At 38.8% G+C, this 12511-nt stretch overlaps 1 protein-coding gene across 2 annotated transcripts in view; it reads left to right on the plus strand.

The window, feature by feature from the left end:
- Nucleotides 1-12511, plus strand: part of rnf32 (ring finger protein 32) — a 64066-nt gene that overhangs the window by 47083 nt on the left and 4472 nt on the right. The window contains exons 1-6 of one of the 2 annotated variants that reach the window (XM_030123159.1): nt 4781-4816; nt 6451-6697; nt 6780-6922; nt 8143-8300; nt 8746-8854; nt 11498-11665. In XM_030123159.1, the coding sequence (XP_029979019.1) occupies nt 4802-4816; nt 6451-6697; nt 6780-6922; nt 8143-8300; nt 8746-8854; nt 11498-11665 (840 nt within the window). In that variant the 5' untranslated portion in view covers nt 4781-4801. Of the gene's footprint in view, nt 1-4780; nt 4817-6450; nt 6698-6779; nt 6923-8142; nt 8301-8745; nt 8855-11497; nt 11666-12511 lie in introns of those variants that run through there. The other variant, XM_030123157.1, reaches the window with a different exon arrangement.

Consider the following 12511-nt stretch of genomic DNA (forward strand, 5'->3'; position numbering starts at 1 on the left):
AAAGTTCTATAAAAAAGTAAACATTTGACAATTTAACATTTTAAACTTGTAAATGAATGAGTTGGTAGAGTTGGTAGAGTTGATAGAGCGGCTCGTCCAATAACCAAAGGGTTGGTGGTACGAATCCTGGCTCCGACTGTCCATATGTCCACCCTAAATTGCTCCCAGTAGAACCTGGTGGTTTTAGAAAATGCTTTGGACACCATGAAGGTGGATAATAAGTGCAGTCCATTTACCATTTAAATCCAATGTTAAATAAACATGTTTAAAATGTTAAATCTACATGTTACTCTGTAAATATGTTTACAGTTGGATGTGTTTTCCAAAGTATTTTTCTGGAAACCACAGCTGCCACTTTTTTTCCGTAAAAGCAACAGGATTTTTTTTACAGTGTGCAGAGGACAAGATATTTGTAAACAGTATAGTTGGTACTGCTATGTTTTTCGGTTAGCACCACTTTGAATGAGTCTTGAGTATTAAATACTGTTATGCATAAAAATGATAGATAAAATGTAACTGGGACTCATGATGCAATCATTGCACCAGGTCAGAGGTGATTACTGATGTGCATAGGTAGGAATAAAAAAGAGGAATGTGTCTGCGAACAAAAATATTTCAACTTTATGGGCAACAGTGTAATTGGGCATTAATGGTGGTTGAAATAATTTGTTTCTCTTAAAACCCCAAACGGGTAGATTCATTGTTTGCTTGGAGAGTTCCGGTCTTAATTGTGATTACAGTGTCTCCCATTGATAAGAATTATGATCCTAATTGAAAGTGCATCTCACAGCAATATCCAGTCCAGAACCTCTGAGATAGTTTCTGGCCTTTCACTGTTCGCAGAAGATTGATCATTATCTAACAATTTTCCTGCACTGATACTGACCCAACAATAGTATATCAAAGCAGAGTCATTCTGTTGCTTTCAATACGTTTGTTCTGAATACTTTGAAAGAACTGGGAGATAGATGGTGAGTTACTACTATTTATTCCTGGCAGTGGGACATTGCAGTGACTATCGTCTCGCCAGGGCTCAGGCTGGCAGTCAGCACAAACTGGAGGTAATTGAGAAGAGAAGTCCCAGCCAGTTGCACAGGGGGGCCTCCATGGGCCTCTTAATGCCACCGTAGCCCCCAGCGGACATTAATCAAAATGCCCGATCAATAAATTCTCAAGTGCTAATAAGCACTGGCACATTTTGTGATATGTGAGCCCCTTCATCATTTCAACTACCCAGAGATTTATTGGAAATCCATTGTTAGGTCCAAAGTATGAGGTAATGTAGCACTTAGTAAATGAAGTAAAACCAAAAGCCTAGGGTGATTTGTATTTCATTTACAAAGGACATGTCTAATCATTAGGAGCTCCATCTCTCTGAAAAGCAACCAAACGGCTGTAATGATGGCTGTGTTCCTTTATTGCTTACTTACTCAGCAATGACGCAGGAGATAACAGCAAATAGTAAGGCCTTGCTGTGCTCTTCCTTGAACTGGTTCACTCCCAGATAGTCATGGGGGACTCCTATCCACCATGGAGTGATTAAAGTCATGTTATGGAAGCATTATGGGTCAAGTCATAAAATAATTAGATTTCTGTCCCCCTCCACTGTCTCCTATCAAAGTGATTGGTCTCCTGGTCATCTCACTGGCTGACATAATTGTTAATTAACCATTATGGGCTGCCCTTTCTCATCTATATCTCACAGCAATTACTCATTTGACAACAATGCAATATATCACAGTAATGATATATGGATGCAGACCTGTTTTATGAGTACGGACTAACTCATCATGATTGTGCATTTATTGGCATGTTGAGATGCTTTGAAGTATTGATTATCATCACACTGTGTTTGTCGCATGATGTTTTCTACAGGCAGCAAGTGTCGATCACTTCTAGTTAGATTTGTTTAAAATTGCAGCATATATGCTTGAGCACTATCTATCTATCTATCTATCTGTCTATCTGTCTGTCTGTCTATCTGTCTGTCTGTCTGTCTATCTGTTCATACTCTCTCCCTCTCAACACACGGTGTACACAAAACAATGGATTGTGGGTAATTTGTAGTATCAATGTTGCTACCAAGTGTATTTAATCCATAAAGACCTAAACAACCACCACTGAACAAAATCATCAAAAATGTATAATAACTGTTGATCCACTAATCCTATCAATACATGAAAATAATTGGTGTAAAATGCAGTTTGTCATCTTTTCATGGTCATCAGATATGACCCATTTAGACGTTCAGAGGCTCCATCATGAACGTGGAAACACCATCATCTTCTACAACACTGATTCACTGGTAAAACCCATGGAGTTTGATCCATGACAGTAGATGAACACACTTGGTTTATGTTCAGTTATTGATATTTTTGCTGGAAAAAGTCACTTTTTCTTCAGTTTTCTCTGTTTTTGATATAATAACCCTCAACTTTGATCTGAGTTTTTAAACCTGCATCGTATATGCTTGAGCACTGAGGAATAATGAGTATTTTCCCTTCTAACTGAAGTCCAAAATCTATCTATCTATCTATCTATCTATCTATCTATCTATCTATCTATCTATCTATCTATCTATCTATCTATCTATCTATCTATCTATCTATCTATCTATCTATCTATCTATCTATCTATCTATCTATCTATCTATCTATCTTTCTTTCTTTCTTTCTTTCTTTCTCTCCCTTTTGCTTAAGTCATCAGCTCTCTGCATGTCAAGGTGAGTTGTCTTTTCAAAAATACCACAGATCAGGTAAAGAGGTCCAGGGAGAAGAAAGTTAAATAAAAAGCTCTTTAAAATGGTATTCATAAAGAAAAAGACAAACAGTGTCCCTGTTGAAAATAAAAGCGCAGGCTGAAATCCACTCTGATGACAGTTGGAAGAATGCAGGCTTTATGGGGGACTTGAGCCCCATCTTTGCCGTATCTTTTAAGCATGATTATTTACTTAAAAAAAACAAACCAAAGCTCCAAGTCTGGCATTGTGGATGTCAGGCCTTTGATTGAGCTCTGAGCTTGAATTCTTAACTAATAAATTGTTCCACGCCTTTGTCTGGGGCATTAACAGCAGTGGTCTGCGTTTTTCTTGCTCTAATCTCAAGAATGCGGCAGCCTCTTGAGAAGCTCAGGGGTTTCCTCCTCTCCCAGAGCCAGGTCTTCACTTTGTTTTCTTAGAGGACTCCCTGGATTGACAGGCCTCACCGTTAGCCCACTCCTCGGCCATCTGTTTTCACCGATTCTGACTGAACACATCAAAGTCAATCAAGGCTGCAAAGTATTTTAAAAGTCACACACTCTCACGCTGTGTGTGAGAAATAAAGAAAACTTTTCATCGGGCTCACAAAAAGAGATGGCTTGGTTTGTGTGTATGGTTTTCCATGTAAGGGTGACCTGGGAGGGATCCCTTAGCTCACAGCACAGGTATGAGCAGCTTAGCTTTGTTCAGAACCTTCTCTGACGACAGCTTGGTGAGTCACTGAGACGCATAGACTAACCTCCTTTGGTCAGGTTCCAACTATTCACTGACAACTCCCTGACAATAAAATAATCATTAGTGAGATTGAGACATTACACAAAGTTCTCAAAGAGTTATTTAGATATAGAATCACCTCTCATGGTGATAGAAGGGGATTGACATTAAAAACTTTGCAACTGTAAAGCTACTAACGGTGATGGAGGACGTATCTATTATCTTGTTACGAAAGCAACACAATGTAGAAATACTGAAAAATAAGCATGTTTTTTAGGAAAATCTACAATACATAAAGGTGTAAAGCGCTATGTTCACACTGTAGCTTATTGTTATTATCTAATTTGCTAAATCAAAATTCAGGAAGACATTTAATTGATTGTCAGTGAGGGGGGAAATTGTATTAACCCTTTCATGCATAGTGGTCACTACAGTGGACAGTTACTCTACAGCTGTTCTCTTGTATATTCATGTTTTTTTTTTGTTTTAGTTACATATCAGCCAACACAGTGGATGCTTATGCATCATCACAAACACTGCAATCAATACCAGTACTGTAACTTTGCTGTTCTTGATAAACCTGATCTGCGGTAACATATTTTAGTGTAAATCAATTTGTAGTTGTTATTAGACTGTAATTAACAGTTTTGTTAAAATAAAAAGTTTTTTTTTTTTGCGAATTATCTCCATGATGTGAGTAGTAACTAGTATTAGAGTAGGTTAAAATGAGAGAAAACATCAGATTAGCGGCATTAAAAATCTTTTTATTTCATAGTTTTCACACATATCACTTTCTGGTGATGGGTTTTAAATACATCTTTCTTTGCTTCAGAAATTAAACGCATGGTGTCGAAATGAGTAGACATTTTTGTAACTCCATGAAAAATAGGTTCATTAAAAAAATTCAATTGCATTGTTTTTTTCATGCCTAAAGAGGAATAAAATCACTCAAGAAAAAAAAAAAATTGACAAACATTCTTATAATTCATGCATGAAAGGGTTAAAGTACCCAACTATATGGAAGTTTAATGAAAAATTATACATATATAGTACATAATTGATCTGTAAATGGCAGCGATAACTCTAAAAATGTAAGTTTAAATGTAGTTGACAAAAGTGCAAAGTTTTTCATGTCACAAAAATAAACACACTGTACATATAAGGATAACATTATTTATTTAATTTGATGTTATTTTGGTGGTGTTTTGATTTGTTGATCAGCTGACCCAGAGGTCTCAGCTCAACCAATTAGAATAGCGACTTCATGGGGAACAGGAAAAGATGGGCGGAGTCTGTTGCTTGGTAACTACACTAACATAGTCTTACGGGATGGCAAAGCGAAAGGTTTGCGGCTTTGTTCCTTATCATCCACTTTGCTAATTGTTTATTGATGAAAAAGTTGAAAATTGTGGCATGCATGTGGCCAGGTCTTCCGCTTCCATGTGCGCGTGGTGTTCATACTTTTATTACACTACTGGTTTTTAGAGTCGTCAATCATTGTAATTTGATCCGTCATTTTGCTAGCTTAATTAATGACAACAGCTAACACCTGTGTGAGCTAACAGCTAATTTATGGTCCATACGGTTGTTCACGGTAAATATAACATGACTGATTATGTTGCTAGCCTGCTACATTAAAGTTTAAGTTATATCCTAGGTTTATGTCCATTTTTAAAGAGCTAATTCTGTTTGCTGTATTCAGCAGTTGTTGATATAATGCAGGAGTGTCAAACTCATTTTAGTTTAGGGGCTACATTCAGCTAAATTTGATCTGAAGTGGGCCGAACCAGTAAAATAATAACATAATATAGAAATAATGTCAACTCCAAACTTTTCTGTTATAGAGCAAAAAAAGTAAATTTATGTTATGAAAAGGTTTACATCTACAAACTATCCTTTCAAAAGATGTGAATAACATGAACAAACTGGAAAAAAATAAGTGTAATTTTAACAATATTCTGCCTCAATTTATCATTCATACATGTACATTATAACTTACAGATCACAGTGGATCTACAAATACACAAAACATTTAGTAACAGGCAGAATATTGTTAAAATTGTACTTGCTTCCCTTAAGACATTTCAGGTTGTTCATATTTGATCAGGTTATTCACATTTTTTGCAAAATTATACTTTGTTTTATTTATTTATTTATTTATTTGTTTTTACCTTTATTTAACCAGGAGAACCTCATTGAGATTAAAAATCTCTTTTTCAAGAGTGTCCTGGCCAAGACGGACAGCAGTACATTAAATAGTTACAGACACAGACTTTCATACATAAAACGAATACATAAAAAGCAAATAGACAAGTCAAACCTTCCAAAGTCAACTTTGCAAAAAGTGCTCATGAAATGTAGACAAAGTGCGTCAGGTAAAACATCTGCAGCCAGATGTCTCCCTCTCTAAGTCATACAACATCCTCTTAAAAGTGTCCAATGAAACCAGATCTTTAAGTATCAGGTTTTAGTGTAAATACTTGAAAATATTTACATTTACAAAGAGAAAAATTTGGAATTGTCATTATTTATATATTATTATGATAGTATTTTACTGGTCCTGCCCTCTCGAGATGGAATTGGTCTGAATGTGAAACCTGAACTAAAAGGATTGTTAATATCTCAGTGTAATTTTTGCATTTCACAAATTCATCCCTTGGGCCAGACTGGACCCTTTGGCGGGCCGGATTTGGCCCCCGGGCCACATGTTTGACACCTGTGATATAATAGGCTCTATGCACGGCCCCACTACTTCCTGAACTTCAGGTGGCTCCTTTCTTTCCTGTCTTTCATTATTGGACACACTGATTAATCCAGGTGTGCCTAATGAATCAGTAGTCACAACAAAAAGTAGCAGGCAAACCTGGATTAATCAGTGTGTCCAATAATGAAAGACAGGAAATAAAGGAGCCACCTGAAGTTCAGGAAGTAGTGGAGCTGTGCATAAAGCCCATTGTAGTAAATTCTATATTTTACAGGGTTTAGCACCTAAACCTAACAACAGGTTGATGCTCATCTCGGCTGCCTTTCAAGATCACATCATCCGGAGCTTGGAACTGCCAAATTTCTCAATTTCTGACTCTTTGCCGAGATGCAGCAGAAAACCCACAGACAGCAGATATCATCAAGAAAAATGTGTAGTGAAAGACAAGAGTCTGCAGAAAGGAGTTGAGCAAGATGAGAGAGAATATGTGATTGGTAAACGTCCAGTTACGCTGACATTAGGTAAAATCTTCTTGAAAATGAGGAAATGTTGATTTAAGTCCTTAATTAATATGTCACAGTCTCAATTCATTTTATCTGTCAGCTCAGAAGATGGGTTTGGTGCCCTGCCCAGCAGAGAGACTGACTGAGGACCAGTGGGCACAGGTCAAAGTGAGGTCTGTTGAGCAGGGGGAATCAGCTCAGCCCTGTGCAATATGCAGGGAGGAGTTTCGACTTAAGCCACAGGTATTCCCCAACACAGCTGTTAATGTTAATAGCTTTGTCTTTTCCAGTGTTCTGTATCTGTCCTCCTGTGTTTCCATACACATGCACAAGCACACATACATACAAAGCCCCCCAGTGGCCCCCCTGCAGTTCCTGTATGTTCTAATCTGTGTAGACAACTGTACAAATTTACCCATACTGCCTTGGAACTCAACTGTGACGTGATGATGTAGCAATCAGTGTGTTACTGTGAGGGTCATTCAGTCTTTTACACCTTTCCGATCCCCCTTTTAAGATGCCAATCTCCTCAAGAATGCAGCACTAGAAAAGGCGGTCTCTCAAAGAACAGTTGCCATAGATGCACGTGTAAATATTAGTTTGACTCAGGAAAAAAAAAGTTAATTAGAGGCTGCTAACAAGGGAAAGTGACAAGAGGGAATCTTTTTGTTGATTTGGCATTTTCTTACAAGCCTTCATATTGTAACAATGTGTTTATGTGCTGCAATTTTCTGTTGCATTAATGTGACAATTAAAAATGCTTACAACAGCACTTGTTCAATTCAGTGTTCTATAGTGTGTTTTTATCATTCCACGCGTTCAGATTGAAAAGGCAGTAGTCCTTAAATTTTCCATTCCTCCTATTTTAATATTGCATGTCTGACTCTAAAATGTAGCTTGTTGCCTTAAAGCTTAGTAAGAAGTGAAATTTCTCTCTTGTCTAATGGCTTGTCAAGCTTCTAGAAATTGTACACTGCAGGGTGCCCTTTCACTGGTGATGGAGTGTGTTGGTCAGGCCAAAAACAATGGGAAATCAATATGTCCCCCCCTGGAGATCTGAGTAAACTGGTTTGTGTGCCAAGCCCCTTAGCTGTGGCTGTCTCCTTTCAGACGATAAAAGCGTCCCTCTCACAGGTAGAGGAGACTATAGTCCACATCCTAGCCAGCCCAATGGGGGTCCCACTGACTCCTTCTATCCTCTTGGCAAATAACACTTAAAAGTGGACACACACATTCACGTAAGTGTGTGAATACACACAGGTTTAGCATGGCATAAAGCTCACATACACCCACACACATATAGACTGTATATTTAGTCTTCTAAAGCACTAAAAGAAACCTGAAAGGCGATATACAGGCAGCGGTGACCTTATGAGACATGACAACTATATATAAAATTTGGTCATCGGAAGTATGGCACTGTTTTGGATTCATGAGCAAATTATATCCTTTGTTCCTTTTAGGTGTTGCTTTCTTGCACCCATGTGTTTCACAGAGCATGTCTGCAGGCATTTGAGAGGTTTTCAGGGAAGAAGTGCTGCCCGATGTGCAGAAGGCAGCGATATGAGACACGGGTGATCCATGATGCAGCTCGCCTCTTCAGACACCAGTGTGCCACCAGGTAAATGCACTAAAAACCTATACTAAAAATGATCTTTAAGACATTCCAGTGCACGTTTAGAAAACACATCTCCATTCAAAGTACAAGAAATACATATGTAAAAAAAATGTATATCAATATGAAATTAAATATAGAAATATGCTCAAAATGAAAATATTGTAGTTGCATGTATACATTTCATGTATGTAATATATGCTTGTACACAAGTGATCTATATATGGATTTCTTATTGTTTTGGGATCCCTTTCTGTTTTGAAACTATTTTTACTATTGAAAAGACAATGTATTTACATAAACACTTAAGACCACTGATTTTTAAACATCTGTCAACCTTTAATTTTATCACATTCATTACTTTTTTGAGCTTCATATGATGAAAACTTTGATAACATTAGATTTTTGGTTCTTCATACTCATTTTTGGTTTTTTGTGTGTGTCTGCACAGAATTCAGGCTTGCTGGCGAGGCTACAGTGTAAGACAGTGGTACAGAAATGCAAGGAAAACCATCTGCCCCAAAGATAAACAGCTGCGACGCAAATTCTTTGAAGCAAAGGTTGGTTCAGACATAAGCTTCATAAAGATCAATTTTAGGATATTTACTAAACTCCCTTTTTAACCCATAAAGAACTTACCACAATGAACAAACAGAAGGTCACACTGGCCAGCTTCTGTCTCCTCAGAGACTAGATTTACTTTTCTAAGGGGTCTTTGGAACTCTTAGCGGTGAGGCATGGGTTTCAGGGACTCACTGACCCCAGTGCTAACCTGTATACGCACATGAACACACACATGCACACACACCTTCACCTGCCCTCTGCCTCTTAAGGTCTTTGATGCTTTGTCAATCACACACTGTTTGCCTGCTAATCTGGACAGAGTTTTGTGTTTTCGTCAAACAATCTGCACATTCCAGGGTCACCACAAAAGCACAACGTCCCCCTCATGTTTAGGGTCTGGTATTTCTTTAACTATCTGTGTGTGTAGTGTTGTGCCTGGCTTGGATGAAGAGGGTGAGGTGAGGTGAGATTGGCCAGAGTGTTTGAATACCTGACACAGGTTGTCATTTCAGTCTTTGCTCTTTTGTCCCATTTTGTGGCTATTAATCATGTGCGACTTGACTTGATGAAGGGAATATTGAAAAAAAGTGCTGAGTGTCTGAAGTGTAGCCCATGGATGGGGTCTTTTTGATTCTGAGACTATGTTGCCTTCACAGTGGCTCTCAGGAAAAGGGAACATTGCCACCTAGTGAACCTCCCCCAGTTGAGGTCTGGGACAAGTAAAGATGACAATGGTCACCATTTTTCAGGATTTTTTTTTTCATGAAAGGATTTTGAGACTCTGTTCTTCAGTTCAATCCAGTGACTCTGCTTCAACACATTTATGTCCACTGTTTAGAACAGTCTGCGTCCCTTTCTCTACTGAGTGTTGTAATCACAGAGAGTGCCCCGTGCTTCAAAAAGGCTGATTAAGCAAATGTGACAAATGCATGAGGGCCACACTTATAACATGCTGCAACTGTCGGCATGTCCTACCCATCCCCCTGTCAGTCTACATCATTGTGCCTATAAACCAAGCCTTAACGTGTCATGTAAACAGAGACATGGCATTTACAGAACCAATTAACTCTGTTCTGACACATTAGGCCATGTCCAGCTCCATACACTCAGACTGAAGTCATAGATGTACTGTGAGCCGCTTTACATTCAGGATGTGTGAATCAGTAGTCGTGGGTGGTCATGAGATTGTCTCATATCTTTTGTCACACTGAGGATGATCTTCAAGAGCTGCGAGCTGTGCAACGCAGCGCTGACAGGTCTGATTGACTTGATTTTCAAGGGGAAGACTTATTTGCTTAGCTGACTGTAATGCAAACAGGCGTGTTAGTGCTGGGCTGGAACCTGTGTGAGACAGAGAAAACCTTTTCTTTTCGTTTTGCTCGTGATAGCAGGAGGCAATAAAGCATCTTTGTACCATGAAGCCACAGGTGTTTCCCAGAAAAAAATCTACGTAATCGGGTCAGTTTCAGAAAATCTTATCAGCTGATCCCGATGCCCAGCTTTCCATTTTTATTCACTTCAGAGGTCCGACCCTGAGTCAACACATTAAGGGGGACACTACCGACATCTAGATGGATTGCCGTGAGATAGCAATTCTGCACTCCACCTCCTCTTCCCCCTCATGTGTCCCTCTCCTGTTCACATCCACTGCAGAGCAAGGCAAAGTTCACTAGAGGCTGTACTGTTTGCCTTGACTGTCGAAAAGTCAGCCAGGCTCATAAAACCCTCCATCCAAATGGTTAACAGTTGTTTAATTAGTGATAAAAGCCAAGCTGTAAAGCAATTCTGATGTCACTGTGACTAAGAGAAAGACGTCGTATATGTGTGTGTGTGTGTGTGTATGCCAGAGACAGAAAACAAATGCAAGCAGATGCTAAATATAGTTAAAATAATTCCATGAATTTTACTGGTTCAGTCTATCACATCCATGTATAATTTTCTGTAACTGCAAACACTCAGTAATTGTGAACATGTCATCACAAGATCTAGCTACCTGTTTGGTTCTTTTTTTGGTTCTTTTAGGACTTGCATCCACATTGTGCTGCCTTATATACTGTTATATAAATAGCCTATTCTTTGACTTTTCAATACTTTTTGATATAAACATTAATATTCATTGGCGGGCGTGAATTGTTGCCTAGCAACAGGTGCTGTAAATGGAGGAAGACAGACAAGTTCTGGGGGGATAGTCACTGGAAAGAACTGTTTAAAAATGGTATTTAAGAATGGAGACTATTTAATGTTAACAAGAGAGATTATTACAATCAAATGAAAGTTATGATGAAGTTATGATTAACCTGGCTAAAATGGTATAGAAATATGCTTTACATTTTGCTGAAAATGTTATTGAATTGATTAGTTCTGACCACAGTAGTGTGTATGAGACAGAAGATGTGTCAGAGACATGTGTGTCTTTTTGTTTCCCACCACTGTCCTCCTTTTTTAGTGGTTTCCATTAATTCTCCATGTTAGTAGGAGACATGACTGTATTGATCTGGCTGTTTAACAACTGCACCCTGTCAGCATGCCTCAGTCATTACAATACACACGCGCAATTAGCCTTCACTGAAAACAAGACTCTATTGTATATCTGAATGAAACGTGCCTCTTTTGTGCCACTAAAATGTTTTTCTAATTAGTTGCAGGAGTTGAATGACAGCTTTGTCCGATACTGTCACACCGACATGGAGGCTTTTCTGAGTGATATCGACCACTCCCTGTCATCAAGCAGACGAGTGTTCCAGGAGCTGGAGAGAAAGCAAATCTCTGAACCTCAGGAGGACGACTGGGACCGAATACAGAGCCAGGTAAGGAAGACGACACACTCTACTGAACCAGAAGCTTGTCATATTATTAAACAAGGCCCCATGAAAATATCTAATCTTAGTGTAATTCTTCTCCCAGCCTTCCCTTTCCCTTGACATGTTAATGCTTGCATGAGAACGACAGCATTACAGCTGTGATATAGAAAGTACACATCTCTCCAGAGGTCATCATTCACTTTACCAAATGAATGGCAGTTGGTAGGCTAATAATCCTCTGTGTTTACAAAAACACGACCCAGTCTGATAGTGCACGGCAGGCTTTTCATCACCTGAAATGCTGCGGAGGAACTGAAAGACATTAAGATTTGCTGTTCCATAGGGCTCCATTGTTGTGCATAAGGCTTTCATAGCAGCCAGTACCATTTTCCATAGAAGGGGTGGGGTGTGTGCAAAGAAGATGTCTTTTTTTTTTCTTTATCTGGTGTGAAAAGGTTGTGCACAAGGCAGGAGTGGCTCAGCCTTGACATGGAGTATCAAACAGTGAATGTGCTTTCAACACATACCTTGCACCTTTTTCACGGGTGCAAACTCTATAAAGCAGACTGCAGCTCGTTATGAAACATTTAATGGTGGGGTTTGTTGGCCCTAAATACAGGAAGCTGTCTGTGGTTAATCATTGGCAGAGCTGTGTGTGTGTTGCTTTGTTTTTATAAGGATCACTGATAAACATGTTATAATCTTGTGTGTTTGGTAGTTGCCAGTGCTTCTCTTTTATAATGAAATGGCCTTTACTTGAGCAGAGGCACTCTCAAAGTGACTGATGTTTGTGCCTAATCAGGTTACATTTGCATAACTTTTCTCTGTCAGTGCATCTTGCCGAGCACATCT

The sequence above is a fragment of the Sphaeramia orbicularis genome, chromosome 20, assembly GCF_902148855.1.
Source record: "Sphaeramia orbicularis chromosome 20, fSphaOr1.1, whole genome shotgun sequence".
Classification (NCBI taxonomy): Eukaryota; Metazoa; Chordata; class Actinopteri; order Kurtiformes; family Apogonidae; genus Sphaeramia; species Sphaeramia orbicularis.